Source organism: Bos indicus, chromosome 7 (genome assembly GCF_029378745.1).
Source record: "Bos indicus isolate NIAB-ARS_2022 breed Sahiwal x Tharparkar chromosome 7, NIAB-ARS_B.indTharparkar_mat_pri_1.0, whole genome shotgun sequence".
In the NCBI taxonomy this organism is placed as follows: domain Eukaryota; kingdom Metazoa; phylum Chordata; class Mammalia; order Artiodactyla; family Bovidae; genus Bos; species Bos indicus.
In genome coordinates this window covers 60,538,833-60,558,554 of record NC_091766.1, presented here as the reverse complement: position 1 = coordinate 60,558,554, position 19,722 = coordinate 60,538,833, and the positions used below count along the sequence as shown (strand labels likewise).

At 38.1% G+C, this 19,722-nt stretch overlaps 1 protein-coding gene across 9 annotated transcripts in view; it reads left to right on the top strand.

The window, feature by feature from the left end:
• CSNK1A1 (casein kinase 1 alpha 1) overlaps positions 1 to 10,725 on the top strand; it is a 49,581-nt gene extending 38,856 nt beyond the window's left edge. For 2 of the 9 annotated variants that reach the window (XM_070793836.1, XM_070793839.1), the window contains 2 exons: positions 962 to 1,074; positions 2,844 to 2,927. In XM_070793836.1, the coding sequence (XP_070649937.1) occupies positions 962 to 1,074; positions 2,844 to 2,878 (148 nt within the window). In that variant the 3' untranslated portion in view covers positions 2,879 to 2,927. Of the gene's footprint in view, positions 1 to 961; positions 1,116 to 2,843; positions 2,928 to 4,599; positions 4,721 to 5,469; positions 5,914 to 8,036 lie in introns of those variants that run through there. The other 7 variants (XM_070793833.1, XM_070793838.1, XR_011567749.1 and 4 more) reach the window with 6 other exon arrangements.
• The last annotated feature ends 8,997 nt before the right edge of the window (positions 10,726 to 19,722 follow it).

Below are 19,722 nucleotides of genomic sequence, written 5' to 3'. Positions count from 1 at the left end.
GGATTTAACCAATATTAATGAAATGTTAAGGAACTGAGTTTGACATTTTTCTATTTCCAAATGTCCTTGAAGTGTTGTAGTTTCGGATGGAGAAACCATTGAATCATGCTCAAAGTAGAATGTAAGTATTAGATACAAGTAACTGTTGTTGGAACTGGGGACTCTCCAACTTGGTAGAGAATCCTGTTTAATGCCAAAATGAATAACAATTAAAATATCAGACAAAGTTTATGATACTGTAGAGGTAGGCCCAAACTCTCGGGTCCCTAGGTAAACAACCCATAATTGGTCTTGAACAAAAGGGAAAAATAAAGTACATGTGACTCAAAAATCTTAGTTGGAAGAGAAGAATTAGGGATAATGCTGTAATCCTACAAAAGTCTTGCATAGACAAAGTCAGCATAGACATCTCTCTCTCAAACTTTAACAGTTCCATGTCTACTCTGATTTGTCTTCAGGGGGTACCATCTTGTTATAAATATTCCCCCAGATAACTGATAGCTTGACTCAGTATTTTTGTTGTTCATGCTGCCGTCCTCCTGTTTTTTTGGCTGCACAGAGCAGCTTCTGGGATCTTAGTTCCCAACCAGGGGTGGAACCGCCCTTGGCAGTGGAAGCACGGAACCCTAACCACTGGACCATTGGGGAGTTCCCTCATGCTGCCCTTCATTCCCACTCTCCTGCTCCTTTCAAAAAAGTTCAAAGGCAGCTTCTTTTTGAAAAGGGAGAGGATTTAATTATTCTTGAATACAGCAGACCAAAGTGGTGACATTTCCCTCCAATCATAATGCGTAAAAAGTAGAATTAATTAACCAAAAAGGAAGTCAACTATAGGGAAAGAAATCTTATAGGAGCTACCACAAAAGAAAAAAAAAATGCTCTCACTATTTTGAAAGTTCAGTAGAGCATTTAAATTGGACCTTGTTGTTAATGGATTAACATATAATTTTATATTTTCTAGGACCCTGAATCACCAATATGACTACACATTTGATTGGACAATGTTAAAGCAGAAAGCAGCACAGCAGGCAGCCTCTTCAAGTGGGCAGGGTCAGCAGGCCCAAACCCCCACAGGCAAGCAAACTGACAAAACCAAGAGTAACATGAAAGGTTAGTAGCCAAGAACCAAGTGACGTTACAGGGAAAAAAATTAAACACAAAATTGGGTAATTCATCCATTTCTAACAGTGTTAGATCGAGGAGGTGGTTTTAAAATACATAAAAATTTGGCTCTTTGTTGTTAAAAAAAGACGTCCTTGGAAAATTTGACTACTAACTTTAAACCCAAATGTCCTTGTTCATATATATATGTATATGTATTTGTATATACATATATGTGTGTATATTATATCATTTCTCTTGGGATTTTGGGTCATTTTTTAACAATTGCATCTTTTTTACTCATTCATTAACCCTTTCCAAAATAAACATTCGGTGTTGGGAATATGGTATAATCAATCAATCCAAAATCCTAGACCTAACACTTGTTGATTTTTAATAATGAATCTGGTTAGCCATGGTATTTTGACTTTTCAACTAACAGTGTTAAGAATTTTCTGCATGTTAATGCTTTAGCATTTAAAATGGAACATTGAGAACATGATCTAATTTCAAGGGTAGAGTCTGGCATTGCCCCCGGAGTGTCTGTCTGCTCAGTTGCAGAGCACCTCATTTACTCTCTTAAATGCTCAAATAACTGAAAAGCTCGACACATCCTTTCTCATCACAAAAATAAATCTCTTTTGTTTTTAGTTGCTATTTACCAACATGTGTTCTTAAAATGAATTTTTTTCCTTAGGGCTCCAGTTTTTTAAATTGTACAAATATTCAAGATCTAAAGGGGGTCTACTGTAGAACTGAATTCTGCAGTTAACCTCTTGCAAATTGGAAAAAAAGGAAAACTGGGGCGAATGCCACTTGGCTGCTAGTCTAGTTCCCTTCTCTCTCTGGCATTCTTAGTATCTCTAAGGAGTAGAACTGTTAGGACACAGTACCATTTCTTATCACTGTTGCCACACAGTTCAATTCCTGTGTTTTTTGTCTGTTTTTCTTTTCCCCTTTCTGGGCCTTAACTCCTGATACCTGCCTACTTCCTAAAAGTGTAGTGGGTGGGTAAGGTTTGTTTGGGGTTGTTTTGTTGTTGTTGTTTCTAATTATGTAATTTCTGAATGACTGCTCTAGTCTGAACTTGATCTTTTTGGTCCGTGTTATTAGTGTTGAATTTTAAAAATTTTGTAATATAAAAACAGGCTCTAATCTGAGGATACTGTTCAAGTAGTATAGTTAACTGATGTCATCCTCATCCCAGCAGCTCATCTATTAGAATGAAGTTGAGGTCGTTCACTTTCATGTTTCTGTATTTGGGAAGGATCTGGAGTTGAATGTTTGATGTAGTGGGAGTTCTTAGAGATGGCAAACACTAATGCTTGTCCAGTGCTCTGCCTCTGCATCATAGTTGGGATTTAATTGTCCCTTTCTAATCATAGTGTCAACAATTTCTTAATGAGGTAGGTAGCTAGCTAGTATTGCTAAGAAGTAGTTCTGCCATTTAGGTAAGACCACAGAGACTCTCTAAACTGAGGACCTGACACCTACAGTATATTTGTGCTTTTTCTACAAAATGAAACAAATTTTTGCCTAAAGCTAGCTGGGGTAATAGGATGATCACAAGTTGCAGTTTCTAGAACTAAAATTAGATTGAAATCTTACCTGACCTAGAACATCTTACTTCAGGCATTCAGCAGCCTTCAGAAAGAATAACCTTATTTTGAGCTAGTTTCGTTGTTAGTTTACTGTGTCTCTTACTCAATAAACAAGCAGAATTTTTGTCCTGCCTTATCCAGGTCTAAAAGATGAGAAGTTGGATCCGCTGAGTTAGTATGTTTCCTTGGAAAAAAAATTGTAATTAAACTGAAGTTTGATCCTTATTTTGTATGGTAGCCATTTTTCATAAAAGCAACTTAAAATCTTGTACAAGTTTCATAGCACTCTTAGACACTGGGGTTATACAAATACCACACAAACATGGATGTTTCATAAAACATACCACATACCACCGCAGACTACTAAGAACAAATTCTTAAACTTGTTTTATTTGGTATATAGAATGTAGTGCACTAACCAAATCTTACACAAACCCATCCATATATAAAGCCATGAAAGCATAGCACGTTTGAAGGTGGCATGAAATGGAGAATCTATTCCCTTAAGTAATCTTACCCACAACTCCGTTATCTGGGTCATCCAGTAAGAAATCCCCTGTGAAGCCTGGAGTTTGTAAGTAATAAAGGTGTTTGAAGGCATCTCTTCTCTTAGGATTCCCTACTGTACGTTTTTAGGTAAATCTCTGTATTGCAGGCACATGCATTCCTGGGGGAGGGGGAATCCCCCAAATAGTAGCTTTTACTAATATGTTTTATATAATAATATTGGAAAAATCCACATCTAGTATTTCTTCCATCAAAAGCTATAACTTGTTTTAGTAGTTGACTAGGAATGTGCAAAGACTTGAAAGTCTGACTTAGCTAAGATGGACTTCCTATGTGTAGTAGACTTCTATTTACTTTTGTAAAGAAAAGATCTTTTGAAATACTCCATTGCAAAGGCCATCAAAAGACTAAGAAACAAAGCATCTCCTGTAAAGCTGACTGTGATCGCTACTGTTTTTAAGTGCTCAGGTGCCACAAGACTACAATTACTGTTTTTATACACATTAAAGAGGAAAAGATTTACATCTGGTACAGTTCCAAATGCATTTCCACTCCCTTTTCTTCAACTGTATTGATTATAGGGAAGGTGCTTTTAAGGACATTTAAGACATAGTAAATGGCAACCCACTCCAGTGTCCTTGCCTGGAGAATCCCAGGGACGGGGGAGCCAGGTGGGCTGCCGTCTGTGGGGTTGCACAGAATCGGACACGACTGCAGTGACTTAGCAGCAGCAGTAGCAAGACATAGTAAAGGAAAGAAATATTTTTAGGACATTCAGAATTCACCTAAGTTCACTGTTTCTTTAGTATAGGGCAGAGATGGGGAAGATTTCAGAAGGTAGTGAAGCCAAAGGTGCATCCTCTCAGAATTCTAATACTCTCATCATCTTAACCCATCTGTTTACTATTCCACTGGCTACTAAGCATAACTGTATCATAGTGTAAATGGATGTCAAATTGTTGGCATTTAATAGATTAGATATAATTTTTCCATCTCCATGATCTTCCTTGAATTATCTTCCAGTATTTACTGGGCTTCACTTAACATTTATGTCCAGTTTAACTTTTTCTGGCTTCACCAATTGCTGCTAGGAACGTGGCTGGTCATTCAGCAACGTAAACCAGATCACAGGGGAAGACCTTGAAATATCTGGAGAGACTGCTTTGCTCTGAATACTCTCAATCCAAAGGAGTGGCAGGGAGCTGCATCTGTTTCAGCTGCTGCTGAAATTTTTATCAGGTGTTTTTTCACCGCGGACAATAAAGCTGGAGAAAAGAGAACCAAATAACCCAACAGGAAATGAAGATGATTGCTTAAGAGTTGATTTGACATGATCTAAAGCCCACATCTCTAAGGCTTGCTGGACCTATCAAACTTTTCAACTTGTCAGATTGGAAACAACAGAAGACCTAGAACAACAGTCAGAAGACCTAGAAGAGCACAGTGCTGCCGACTCAGTGGTGTATAATGCAGACCATCTACCAATTGGGGAAGGAATCAGTTGTAACAGGTATTTTAAAATTCACATCCTTCAAAATCTGTAGCAGAATTAATTGCATAAAAGAAAAGACAAGAAATCAGATCATCAGTCTTAAAATGCAGTGTAAGGATGATGACAACTCTATACTAAGTTGTCATCTATTTTGTTTGTAGTGATAAAAATGTTTCCCTTATCTTTCCCAACTGAATACATTTTTTAGTTTCTGTGGAAAAGGAAGAATTATTGTAGCTCTTCTTTCTTTGAAGTTTTGGTTTTTGTTTTTAACTTTTATACTGTCAGTCTGATTCAGAATTCTCCAAGCTTGATTCTGATTGTGCACAAACAAAAAAACTGCACAAGCGTGTTATAGGAAAAGGGAAAAAGTTAATTAATATAAATGGCATTCATAGTGAATATAAATATTATAGTCAATTTTTTTGTCAATTAATTTTTAAAAGTAATATCTTATTAAGGAATTCTAAATTTTAAAAGCTCATCATAAACTTCCTGGCCTTACTATTAGATAAATATCTCTTTAAACTAGTTTGTGATTCTATTGAAAAACAAAGGTTAATATGAAGTTAATTTACAAATAGGATCAAATGTATACTTTGCAGATATCAGACTGAGGGATAGAATCTCCTGGTTAATTACAAATGAGCATTTTTTTCTCCTTTTGCAGATTTGTTAAATCTTAAATATAGCTATTAACTCCTGAACTTGTCACATTAGTTCTCCAGCCTTGTTTTAACTTTTCCCTCCTCCTCTTTTTTTTTTTAGGAACAAATGGATTCAGTCCTTATTTTAACTGTTGTGATGAAGATGGGTTTTGGACTTTGAGAAGCCAGGAGACACCACCTAAACAACCACAAGAAAAACCGAGGACTAGTGCGCACTGGGGAAAAGAATACTTGAAGACTGAAGATTGAACACCTGCTGAATGCTCCTATTGAGATTTTTCCTAAACAGACATCTCTAACATTTTAGGACGATTTCACCGGAGAAACATTGATCTCTGGGTGGAACATCCTACCATTGGCCCGTCTGAAGAGTTGAATCTGGATTTGACTCCTCTCTTCTACCAGGAATATTATTAGGCCAGCCTTTAACCAGTCCCTAAATAATTGTAATCATTAATTAACCCAGAAGTTCTTCAAATATAAGATTAAAAAGATGAACAGATATAATTCTTACCCTTATTAAAGACAAAAGAGTTTTCTAATATTTTGACTGATGATGTAACTTATGTTTTCTTTTTAGTTTGTTAGTGGTTTTTATTTTAAAGCTGTTTGGATATTCAGCATAGTACAGGTTTGCCCTCTACCTGAAAGTAGGGTGTTCTTAAAACTTTTCCAAAGCTACAGTGGCATAAAGTGAAAAAACAGTTACCTTAGGATACATGTTGCTGATACATTGAGATAATGCTTAGATGCTAGCTGACACAGTTCAGAGCTGTGGTAACTTAAGGGCTGAGAGCAGTTCCCAGGGAAAGAACTTGGTGGTGCCATTCTTAATACTCAAGGTGCATACTACGTCTAGATCTGCTGAGAAACACTGAGCGCTATTTTGATTTTGCTTTTTTTTTTTTTTGGAAAAGCAAAATACCTTTGAATTTCTTCTGGTTAGTTAAAATAGGTACTAATGTAGGTCTTTCCTATATCAAGTGGCATACAGTGAACTTTTGAAAAGTTAAGGGGACACTGGTAATTAAATTATCTGTAATATAATCATGTAAGAAGCTATGGTAAATGAAGACCCAACAATCTTAGTGGCTGTGAAAACATTTTTACTGTATTTTTCAATAATTTCAAAAAAAATAATTGCAAGACTTGAAACCATCAGGTACTCATCAGGATAAGTCTTATTGCTATTTAGCTAACCCATAGTTTCAATTTGCTTCAAAATATTCTGTATTTTAACATTGAAACTAAGTTAAAACTTATGGTCAGAATTTGTTTAAATTCAGGTTTGATCTGACAGCCTTTTTGTGGTTTTACTGCTAATCCTGCTTAATATGCATCAGCAAGGTGGTATTTGTTGCGATAAACTACATTTTCAGAAAGTTTTATCTTTGATTTTTAGCATTTACTTTGTGAACTTAGTACTAGGATGGGTGGCAAAGGCCTGTTTTCACACCTATTTTGTTGTTAGGCATTATGCAGAGATGGAGAAGTAGTCACATCTTTGTCTTCAGAGCTTGTCACAATCTAGTTTTTAGGTGAATAAAGATGACTTTCTGCCCTTAAATGAAAAAACAAAGACATACATGCAGAAAAAATTACAGAACTGTTTCATTTATCGCACAAAACCTGTCGGAGATGGTCCTAAAAATGTTGAAGTACCAAAAAAAAAAGCAGCTTATGATTGGCAAAACAATTTGTGCTGAGGAAAAGTAAGTCAATGGAGTAAGCTAGAATGATATATATATTTATTGGCTTTAAGAGGAGGGATTGGACCAAGAGGACATTGATGCCTCTAGGTGAGAGAAGGTGCTGATAGGATATTCCTGATGCTGAGAGACAGTATATTCCTTTTAACTACAGATAAAGCTTATAGGCATTAGAGGTAGACATATTTGCTCTGATTCTCTTCAGCTGTAGGTAGAACATGGCAATTATATACCTGAAGCCTCCTCCTATTCAAGCCTACCTGTATGTAGTAGCCCTAAGGTCTAATTTGTGAAACAGGAGTGGTATATTTACAGAGTGGGGAGGCTTGAAGTAAAGCCAGAAGGCCTCACTCATTTACACATCAAATCAGTGGTAAAAATTAGTGTTTTTAATATAACTGATAAAGAATTTTTAAAGTCTGTGGTTCTATGGTAATAAGTATATGGTTTATACTTATTACCAGATTTGTGTTCAGTGAAATAACTCAGATAATTGTGCCTTTAATACATTTGTTATTAAAGCCTATTGTCCCTCATTTGTAAAAGAAATAACGTACAGAAAAGTTCTTGCTCATAGTGTGATTAAAACTATATTTTCTAGTTGATAGAGCAATCTTTTTTTTTTTTTTACTTGACAAACACATATAATGTATTCTAGGTACTAGAAATACAGAAGTAAAGTGAATAGGCTTATTGGAATTAACACTAATTCTCCATCTTGAGGATTGTATGCTGGACTGGAAGGCTTTAATTCACTGTATACTACTCCTGCCTAGAGGCATCCCGAACAGAAGTTTGCTGTTTTCTTAAACAGTTGGGCTGACCTGGTGATTTTCAAATAGATGAAAATAGCATGAGTATCATTCTAAAGTAATTATTTCCCTACTTTGGGTATGGTTAAGAAAATTTACTTGAATTTTAACCTGTTTTTCTGTTTTGATTTTTTTTTTTTTAATAGGTTTCTAAGCATGAATCAAGGAACAGAAGAAGCAGAGCAGATGATCGGAGCAGCATTTGTTTCTCCCCAAATCTAGAAATTTTAGTTCATATGTACACTAGCCAGTGGTTGTGGACAACCATTTACTTGGTGTAAAGAACTTAATTTCAGTATAAACTGGCTCTGGGCAGCATTGGTGATGGATGCTGTGTCCTGAGTTGTAGCCGCTGTAATTGTGAATATTAACTGAGATAGTGAAACATGGTGTCAGTTTTCTATTGCATTTTTTCAAGTGGAAAAGTTCACTAAATGGTTGACACACACAAATTGGTGGAGAAATTGTGCATATGCCAATTTTATGTTAAAATCTTTTATTTTGAACTATACTGCTTTGAGATCTCATTTCAGAAGAACGGCATGAACAGTCTTCAGCCACAGTTGTGATGGTTGTAATTGCTCACAATTGTGCATTCTTAGGGTTTATCCATCCCTGGGGTTTGCAAGTTGTTCACTTAAAACATTCTTAAAATGGTTGGCTTCTTGTTTGCAAGCCAGCTGATACGGTAGCAACCAAAGATTCCAGTGTTTGAGCATATGAAAGACTCTGCCTGCTTACCTGTGCTAGAAATAACAGCATCTAAAGTGAAGACTTTAAGAAAAACTTAGTGACTACTAGATTATCCTTAGGACTCTGCATTAACTCTATAATGTTCTTGGTATTAAAAAAAAAGCGCATATTTGTCACAGAAATTTAGTTAACATCTTACAACTGAACATGTATGTATGTTGCTTAGATAAATGTAATCACTGTAAACATCTATATGATCTGGGATTTTGTTTTTATTTTGAAATGGGAGCTTTTTTGTTTACAAATTCATTAAAAACTATAAACTGTTTCTGTAAGGAAATGAGATTTTTTAAAAAACAAAAAAATGCCTTGCTGACTCACTATGAAATCAAAATCTCCCCAATTTTTTAATAGACTACTTCAAGCCATTTGTTACGTAATATTCCTTTGGAAATCATTTTAGATTTACTGTCATAACTCTCAAATTTTTTATTAAAAAAAATTTTTTTTCCCTGAAGCGGAAAGGCATTCTTTCATTTTTCTTTCTTTTTTTTAATGACCTGCAGACACAATACCTCGTGCTGCAGCACCTGCCAGGACTTGGTATTGTAACTTCTGCAGCTTCAAACTAACCGCTGGACTGATTTTGAATAAGAATGAAAGCGTTAAAGGGTTTATCTATAAAATGAAGCTATTCTTTAAATTCCTGGTTGATGGGCAGATTGACTCCTAATCTTGGAGAGCATCATACCATGAGAGATTCTTGTGATGGGTGATCCTCCCCAGCCCCTACCCATTTCTATAAATTATCTGCAGTTTATCTCTCAGTCTTACTGTGGCTCTTTTTCTGACCCAAGAAAAAAGCTTTCTATGATTAATTCTTTAGTGTAGCGTGAAAGTTGCTCAGTCGTGTCCAACTCTTTGCAACCCCATGGACACAATCCGTGGAATTCTGCAGGCCTTAATACTGGAGTGGGTAGCCTTTCCCTTCTCCAGGGGATCTTCCCAACCCAGGGATTGAACCCAGGTCTCCCGAATTGCAGGCGGATTCTTTACCAGCTGAGCCACAAGGGAAGTTAGTGTAATTTATTCATTTATAGCATGTCAGAATAAATTTAAAAACTTCTGTCTGAAAATGCTGCCAGGCGCCTATTGTGTAAATGTAGGTATTTTGTAAAAAATAACCTTGAAATTGTAAATTGACATGTGTTTGGTCAGATTGTGTCAGGTTTGTTTCCTTCCTTTTTTTTTTTTTTTTAAATTTGAAAACTACATTAGCAATAATTAATTCAGTGATTACCACATTCTGCCATTAAAGGATATATTAGCACCATCATACTGCAGAAATCTTAATGAATATGAACTTCGGGGTAGGCAGCTTCTTTGTTTTCTTTCTATCCACCCGTGTTGGTTAAGGTATTTGTTTCTTGACTAATAAACCCTTTGATACTTTTAGCCAGAAATCAGTCTCATAAAGCTATTTTTGAGTATAGTTTGTGTAAAATAAAAATGTTTAGCTTTGGTAATAACTTTTCCAAGCTGAACTCCCTCTAGCAAGATATTTTTCAGTGCTTTTATTTACTATGCACTTAGACTATGCACTTTTTCTGAAATATTTTTGTAACACTTAACTTTTTTGTATTTTTGCCATTTGAAAAGGTTGTGGTGTAGTTGGTCTGTAATTAAGTTGCAGATTTAAAACTGCTGTTAGCTTTGTAAATCAAAATATAGGTGTTTTTGTCCTGGTATATTGTCGTTCCATCTGCAGCTGGAGTTGGAATCTCATTGATCTTCTAGCTACCATTCATTTTCTTCACAGTTCACGAAAGAAGAATGTGAAATTCAGTGAATGCTGTTATTAATCCTGTCGGGAGATGAATCTCATTTCACCAAAATTAAATTATGTTTTTCCACTAAAATGATGATACAAGTTGAAGACACATCACTCTGAAATTGGAAGACCTCACCACTTAAGGCTCCGCAGTGGCTTACTCAGCTGAACTCTAGGTTACTACTCTTTACTTTGTTCACCCATTGGGGGGTGCAGTTTTTTTAAATGTTGGGAGATGGCCATTCTAACTACTGTTGAATGTCTCTGTTTTGGGAAGGTATAACAAGAAAATAAAAAAGAATATATATGAAGGGAGAGACTGGTTATCTCCTCCCACATGGCTGTGCTCATGCTCCTATGGCCTACGAGTGGAATTTTGGAGGGTTGCTTTTGCTATTATTTTCCATCAACAAATACTAAGAGATTTTTTCCTGTTTCTACTAGTCCTTGCAGTGTTTTGAGCAAACTATACTTTATAAACTTAATTCCATTGTAATAAAAATACCAAGCAAAAGGATTTTAGAAGCCAAGCCATTGAGCTAGTTTTCTCTAACATTTGCTGAGATACCAGTATTACGTTCTTGCAACTTGACTAGAATGAACCTTGGAAAGGGGCGTCCTAGACGTTTTCAGCTTAGCTCCTAAAAATTTGTCGGTAGTCTGGGAGATAGTTGCCTTTTTCTGAGCCAGACTGAAACTTAGCAGTCTTTCAGATTTTCTCTTTGTCACATTTTAGACATTGATAACTGTGACCAATGATTTTATGAATCTGAGATGTGCTGGTCCCTTTGAAGTGAGACTGTAAGTACATTATGGTTGCTCACAACATTTTAGGGATTCCCTCCCACCTCAAAAACAGATAACTTCCACTCTTCTCTGGAATATATTTACTGACTTTCAGTATACCTCTCATCTTTTGAAACTGCCTAAGACAGTAATGAATTAGGTGTAACATGACCTGAATCTATGCTATGCATTTTGTAGTCAGTCATCAAAAGGTATATTGTTCAGTGCTTTCTATTCTGAAATGACCTATTAGGCCACTTTTGAGGATGTGCAGATACACAGTGGAAATGTTGAGCAATATCAGAGCTGTTAGAGAAATCAACTGTCTCAAGACACATTTTAGGTTGGTCAGATTCATTTGTGTCTTGCTTTTCATTGATGAAAGGAATTACCCATTTATCTACTAAATAATTAATACAGTCATTGTTCAAACTAAGAAGCCAGAGCTTATTTAATGCTAGATCATCTTAATGAGCTGAATCAAGGCTTTACCCTGTGTTAATGGTCCTTTGGTTGATGAGGTGCTTTTAAGCATTTTAATTTTGTAATTTATCTTGATATTATTCAAAGCAGAATGCTCTTGACACAGCTTCAACAGTTGTTAACATTTTGCCCCATTTACACTTCTGTTTGTACATTTGCTCTTTTAACATATACTTAGCTATTTGAAAGTAGATTACAGAGTCATGATCCTTTACACCTAAGTGTAGAGTTCCTAAGAAATGAGACATGTTTAATATTGACCCAGTTTTCTAGGCCAGTCTATTCAGTTTCATCAGTTACCCTAATGTTTCATAATTTTTTTTCCCCCGAGTCCTGTCATGGATCCAACAAAAGGATCATTTATCTGCTTTGGTTTGTGTGTGTAGCATTCTTTAATTGGGGACAGTTCCTTACCCTTTATCTTTTGTGAGTTTAGTATTTGTGTGTATCCATGTAATGTTTCCTTTACTTGCCAGCTGTGTTCACTGAGGGCCTAGAAGACATGATACTGCAGTCACAATGAGCACTAAGACCTCAGTCTTGATTTCTAAATACTAAAAACATGGCTGCTTGGAGAAATGTCTGACTTCAGGGCTAGAGCAGAGAATGTACAAAATGAATCTGGAACTTACTATTGTGGCAGAGAAGAAATCTCAAAAAGTGTTGGCTATGGGTTGGAAGGACACAAGACTCACTTGAAGGGTTCTTACTGGCCAGGTCTATCACTTACATTATCAAAATAATGATAGCAAGTTAACTTACTGAACAAGGACACATGATTTCCATATTGATATAGAAAATGAGAAGGGGGAGCACGAAGCTAATAAAAGACGAATGATACATTAGAGAAGGCATTTAGCTAAAAGTAGCAAGTACAAGTTTGATGAGAGTAAACCTAAAAGTGCAGAATTGAGTTTACGTAAAACTTAATGATTTTTCAAAATTATGTGCAGCATGTCAGTTTTCTGAACTGTGTGAAAAAGTTACTGTTGTTCCCATTGGGTGACTGAGGACAGTGGGACTACCTTAGGCAAGACAGCTCAGTAAGTTTTGCAGAGCAAAGACCTAAACCTGATAACCTTTAGTTTTTCATCCTGTTGAACCGTGGTGTCCCTAAAAATCTAATATAGCATTTCATCACCATTTTAAACCCTGAGATTGGTAATGTTATTTAGTGCTATATGCCAGTCACTTTTCTAAGCACTTTACCTGGATATGCCTAACTTGCAGCTTCCCCTAAGGTAAGTTGTCTCCATTTACTTTTGAAGATAATGAAAGTAAAGGATTGGAGGGGGTATTTATGTTTCTATTAGCTTCATAAGTGAGAGCTAAATATACCCCTTATAATTTATGGTCTGTGTCTTAAATGAGTATCAAACAGGATGGTAGTGTAGGAGGAGTTAAAGTCCAAACTGATAGGTTTTCATAAACAAGTCATCCCTTCAACTGTTGGGGCTATTAGTCGAGTCCATGTTTAGGACCAAATACTAAGTAGGATGCATTAATAAAGTCTGCATTCTACTGAATAAGAAATTTGATCAGGTTATTTTTACCTATGGTAAATATTTTATTTACAATTTTGGAGCATTTCCATGTAATCAGGTTTATAGAGGTATGCTATTCTAATGTATTAGTATATTCACTGACAGGATTTTCTCACCCTCTAGTACCATAGTACATTCGTAGTCTGATTATTTATGGAGTAGAATGTATTAGGTAGAAAAATGTGGCCCTTTCTCACCATTACCATATTAAGTCAGCCTTACTAATGCAGGGATGTGAAATAGTTTGAATAACCATTGGAAACAATTTTGTCAGGCAGGCATCCATTGGTTCTCTGCCAGTGAACAGTGACACAAATCTTGGTGATGAAGTGCTATATTAGATTTTTAGGATTGGAAGAAAGGTGGGAGGTGGGTATTTTTAGAAACTGCTCTCAACAGTTGCTAAGTAAATATTTTTTCACTAATTGCAAAACTGGTTTGCACTATGCTAACATGCGATTCCATTTTAAGTGTAATGTTTTAGTCTCGATATAGACAGTAAAAAGAAAGAAATTAGTCTCTAGATAGTGTGTGACCACCAAAAAACATGAAGGTTAATACAATTTTTAATATCCTTGACTATACTCCCCCTTTGCAAAATGGTGAAGAAAGTGTTACTGCTTTATCTTGAATTTTATATGATGGTGTAATTTTTTAAGGTTGCGTACAAAATTTCGAGTTTTGTACAAACAATAGGGGTTAATATGGCACCCCACTCCAGTACTCTTGCCTGGAAAATCAGGGACGGAGGGGCCTGGTGGGCTGCAGTCCATGGGGTCGCTAGGAGTCAGACACGACGGAGCGACTTCACTTTCCTTTTTCACTCTTCCTGCATTGGAGAAGGAAATGGCAACCCACTCCAGTGTTCTTGCCTGGAGAATCCCAGGGATGGGGGAGCCTCGTGGGCTGCAGTCTATGGGGTCGCACAGAGTTGGACACGACTGAAGCGACTTAGCAGCATACTAGAAAATAGATTAATGTTTAAGAAATATTTAATGGGTTTCTTAAGTGCCAGGCACTGTGCCATACCCTGGGGATTCGGGGATTGACAGTTCACTTGAGACTGCGATATGGGATGTTAACCAAGATGGATTCAGTACTAGTGGTACAGGTGGCGCGGTCAGAGAGGATAAATCTCTGAATTGCATCTTGAAGGATGAAGCAAATACCTGAGGGAAATACATAAGTCATATGTAATTTTTTTAAGCAAAAAGTTGAAATTACACAGAAGTTTAGGGAGAAGGCAAAGTTCCGTGCAGCCATGTCCTTATCCAGATAGTTAAACAAGCCTTTGCATGACCATTAAGGAGATCTGAGAACAACAATAAGATAAAGGACCTTAAGTGGTAGAAGCAGAGGAGGGCGCTAAGTTGTGAGAAAGTCCAAGCAGCAACATGTAAGGAAATGCGTTGGGCCACGTGGGTGGTCGATAGGATGGTTTCAGAGCAGTGCCAACAGCAGTAGAGTTTCTAACTAATTCCCTTGCGCCAAGTCCAGCCCACTACAATGTTCGTGCACAAAGCTAACAGTTGCTTAGGTAACAGCGTCATGAGTTAGTGGTGGTGAGGACTCCAGGTTCTGTTGTATATTAAAGCAAGTCTTGGTAGGATTTTAAGGTTGTTAATCTGTTCCTGTAAGATAAATACTTTGTAATGTCTTAAAATGCCACTTGTCTAGTTTTTATCTTTAAAATGTGCTATATCTTTAACAACATCAGGAAGGAAAATGCCATAGTACACAATGTACACATTGTCAGCCAGGAAAATATTAAGTCTTTTGGATATTTTGCTGCTTGTGACATTTGGAGGTACCCAGCTCTGCTTTTTTGTCTCTAGATAGTACACATGGAGTGATAGCAGGCTAAGATGGATAGATAAGAAAATAGCAGTACATGGAAAGTTAATAATAAGGTCACTGAATCTTGAAGCGCTCTGATCTCCCTTTGAATAATACCCTGTTCAAGGTTACAGAGCTGATTAGCAGCAGAGCTAGGAAAGAATCCAGCTGCTTCTCTTCACCACTCCACGTTGGTGACATGGTGACCGAAAAACTGTTGGTAAATTAGAAAGCTTACGCACCATTCCCAGTCCGTTTATCAGTATACCACTGGTTCCACATAGCAGTTTATCTAGTTTCTTTGTCCTCAGATCTTGAGTTAAAATTGGTGACTTAGTGACTGAGGTAGTAGAATCTCTTTACGTTGAAAATTTAGGGAAGAAATTTGATTTATACATCTTATTAGGACTTCACTCTATCTAAAACAATTATCCACAAATCCTTTAAAGCCCTCCAGGAGTGCATGTGTGCATGCACACACACACACATTTGCGCTCACGTATTTTGAATAGCTTTTAAGGCCAGCAGTGCCCCAAGCCAGAGATACTTGGACTCAACTGTTGATCTGAATGTGATGAGGGTTGAGCACAGAACTTTGGGGTGACAGTATAAAGAATAATGAGTTACTGAAGAAAAATGGGGAGCAGTCACAAAGGAGGACATCCAGAAATTCATCAGGATCATATGGAGGGGTCAGGAAGGAAGCTGCATTGTTTACTAGTCAAGGTACTTGGTGTTGCTTGCTGCAAAAGACAAGGTGTGGAGTAATGACTTTATGCAAGGATAAGTTCTCTGTGAGGAGAGAAGACTTCATCCTCCCAGGTTGATGCATCAGGGGCCAGATGCTGGAGGCACACTAGCAGTGAACTGCCTCAGCAGGATTGACATGTATCACTTTTCCCTACAGACCATTGACCAGGACTGGTCAGGCTCAGTCTGTCTGCAGAGGAGGCTTATAAACTCTGGGGCACAAGTTGTTTGCAAGTTCTGTGATGGAGAAAGCTGGGTGTGTCACCAGACTCTGGCCTCTGTACTCTCAGGTATCCAGGCTATATCTTCCAGGAAGCCAGAACTGGAGCCAGTAAACTCTGATGGCTTCTCTGGCATGGGTTCCTCGCCTCTCTTCAGGGCTTGTCACATAGGGAAACAAGCCATGAAGTCACTGTTGCTAGGAAATACATAAACACAGCAAGAAATAAACTTGCTGAGGGTTTAGCATTGCAACTTTCCCATAAATGACCAACAGCTGTTTGCCCTTTTGGGGAGATATATCCATGTTGGCATAGGAATAAGGAAGAAGAGTTTGTATGCATCCATTCTCTTAGAAAAGGGGTTTCTTGTAGAGCAGAAGCCATAACTTTTTTCCCTTGTATTCCTAGTTTGGGCTTGGCTCTGGTAAAGCATCTGCCTGCCAATGCAAGACTCACAGAAGATCCCAGGGTCAAAAAGATCCCTGGAGGAGGAAATGGCAACCCACTCCAGTATTTTTGCTGGGATAATCCCATGGACCGAGGAACCTGGCAGGCTACAGGCCATTGGGTTGCAAAGAGTTGGACACCGATGAGTGACTGAGCACATATGTACGAATTCCTAGTTTAGTACAAGATGATAGTTGGTAAAACCGCTGTTGAATATTAATGAAGACTCGGATAGTATTAGCTTTCTTTCAGCAGTAGAATGCTCTTGATTCATTGAATTTGTGGTCATTTAAAACCTGCAGTATCTCTTTTTCCAAGATCTGTTGCCAGGCCACGTCTATTTTGGACGTATGCAAAAAAACCCCTATCTGCTGCTGATTTTAGATTCAAAGACTTAAGATGACTCCACCATTAATCAATACTACTCCCAGAAGAGATCAGGAAGAACTCACCAGATTAATAGAATTACCATATCCCTAACTGTAAAAGGAATTTAACCAGTACTTGATCTGGGGTGTATGTGTGTGATGTTGTGTTTTCAAGTGGTCAGTGTTGCAGGCCTACTTAAATCTGACAACTTTATTTTTTTTTTTCCTCCGAACTGTGCTGACTCTTCAAGTTGACGTGAAAACCGAAGTGCTTTCTTATGTTTGCCTAATGCTTGCTGCTGCTGCTAAGTCGCTTCAGTCATGTCTGACTCTGTGCGACCCCATAGATAGCAGCCCACCATGCTCCCCTGTCCTTGGGATTCTCCAGGCAAGAACACTGGAGTGGGTTGCCATTTCCTTCTCCAGTGTGTGAAAGTGAAGCCACTCAGTCGTGTCCAACTTGTAGCGACCCCAGGGACTGCAGTCTATGGGGTTCTGTCCATGGGATTTTCCAGGCAAGAGTAATGGAGTGGGTTGCCATTGCCTTCTGCCTAATGCTTAAGAACCTGCTATTCCTCTACCCCTTCTTTCCTAAAGTCCGTGAAAGATGACTTGAAAACTTATTTGGATGTGTTTAATATTGGGCTTCAGAGCCCACACTGAAGGTGGCTTGTTACTTTAGTAATATTGTGTACCTAATGATTTGCCACATATAGTGTGTGAGAAACTCACCTGTGGCTTTTGTGTAACCTTAGGTTCAAGATTCATGCATTGCAATGACTGAGTGTCAAGACTGATTAACTGTGTCTACAAATGAACCTACTATTTTGCCTCCTTAAACCTATTCTTTCAATTGTTTAAAAAATCTTAAAAAAAATCCTTGGCTGTGCCAGGTTAGTTGCTGCATGTGGATTCTTTAGTTGCTACACATAGAGTCTAGTTTCCTGACCAAGGAATTGAACCTGCCCCCCTCCCCACTCCACCCCCACCCCCACATTGGGAGCTCGGAGTCTTAGACACTGGACCAGCAGGGAAATCCCTAATTCTCCCTTGAATGGAAACTCCCGAACAGCCCTGGGAGCCATCTTGACTCATCTCTCAAGTCCATCTCCTCACTTTCCTCATTGGTTCTGCCTAAATTTGGCCTGTATCATCTCTCCTCTGAACTCTTAGATTAGCATCTAATATAGTCTCCTTACCTGGAATATAACTTCTCCAGTTCACTCTCCACTCCATTCGTGAGTGTGCCACCCCTTTCCCCCCTTACTTTCAGGATAATGACCAAACTCCATAATCTGTCGCCTGCTCATCAAGCTATTCAGCCTCATCTCTTGGTTTCTATCCCCAGCCCCAGTTTCCATCCCAACACCCTACACTCGAAGTTTCCAGCATTCACTGTGCTTTCATATACTTCTCTGTGCTAAAAACGCCTTCCACTTTTTTCTCCAGTATGTCCACTTGTTCAGTTCAAACAGCCCTAGGAAGCTGTGGCACCTGGTGAGGAACTGGGGCCCACACTCTAACTGAGCAGCTCTGCTTGCTATTGTCCTTTGAATAAAAACACCTGGACAGATGCCAGTCAGAAGTTTTACATCATTCCTTTTTCTCTTTGAACTCCTGTTTCCATTCCTTTTTCCCGACAGGATTTTATCATGCAAGCAATTCATTTTCATGCCTTGCTGTTTTTTAATGATTGCCATGTTATATTTCTTTGAAACAAAAATATGCATTTTCAATTTTAATTTCTTGTGACCATAACCTTGAAGTGTTATTTCTTCTGGTAGAGTTGCCATTACAGTTATTACACCTAATTGATCACAGTCACCTAAGTGCATTTTGATAACAATTTGAATATGGAGAGTTAAATGTTATTTATTGAGAAGGATTAAAAAAAATTTTTTTTAATGTTTATTAGAAGTCTTCACAAAATTATATGTAACTGGAAGACGTTTTGTTATTGCGGTGTCACTCAGTTCTTTGCAATCTTTCCAAGATACATGCCTAAATCACTTAAAGATCTTTTACTGAAAAGTGAAAGTGAAGTTGCTCAGTCCTGTCCAACCCTCAGCGACCCCATGGACTGCAGCCTACCAGGCTCCTCCATCCAGGGATTTTCCAGGCAAGAGTACCGGAGTGGGGTGCCATTGCCTTCTCTGCTTCGTGGGTTGTTATTGGTGTAACTCACTTCTTTGCAATCTTTCCAAGATACATGCCTGAATCACTTAAAGATTTTTTACTGAAAAGCAGTGAACAACTCAGAACTTTCTTCAATGTACCATGGCAACCTCTTTTCTCTAAGGCCATTCCCCTGAAGGAGCTTCTAGAACAAGGAAGAAAAGTTTTACAGTATGCCTACTGATTGGAGGCTCATGGGGCTTCTCAGGTGGCTCAGTGGATAAAGAATCCACCTGCAGTGCAGGAGACATCGGAGATGTGGGTTCCATCCCTGAGTCAGGAAGATCCCCGGGAGGATGGCATGGCAACCCACTCCAATATTCTTGCCTGGAGAATCCCATGGACAGAGGAACCTGGTTGGCTACAGTCCATGAGGTCTCAAAGAGTTGGACATGACTGAGCATGCACACAAGCACATGGAGGCCCATGAGAGTGGAAACTTCCAGGGCAGGGCTCCCCTCAAGGTCTCAAGCCCTAAGCCCACAAGGGGTCACCAATAGTTTCCTTCTAGCTCTCACTTTACTCCTTTGCCTCTCCAGGTTTGAATCTCTGCATCTGGTGCCTGAAACTCTCTTGGTCTGAGTACCTGGATTGTATTCTTCCTCCCACTATTAACAATCCCTCTTCCTGAGCTGACTATGCAGGACAAAGATTCAACTGGTACAATTAGCAGATCAACTCTAATCTAAAATGATGGT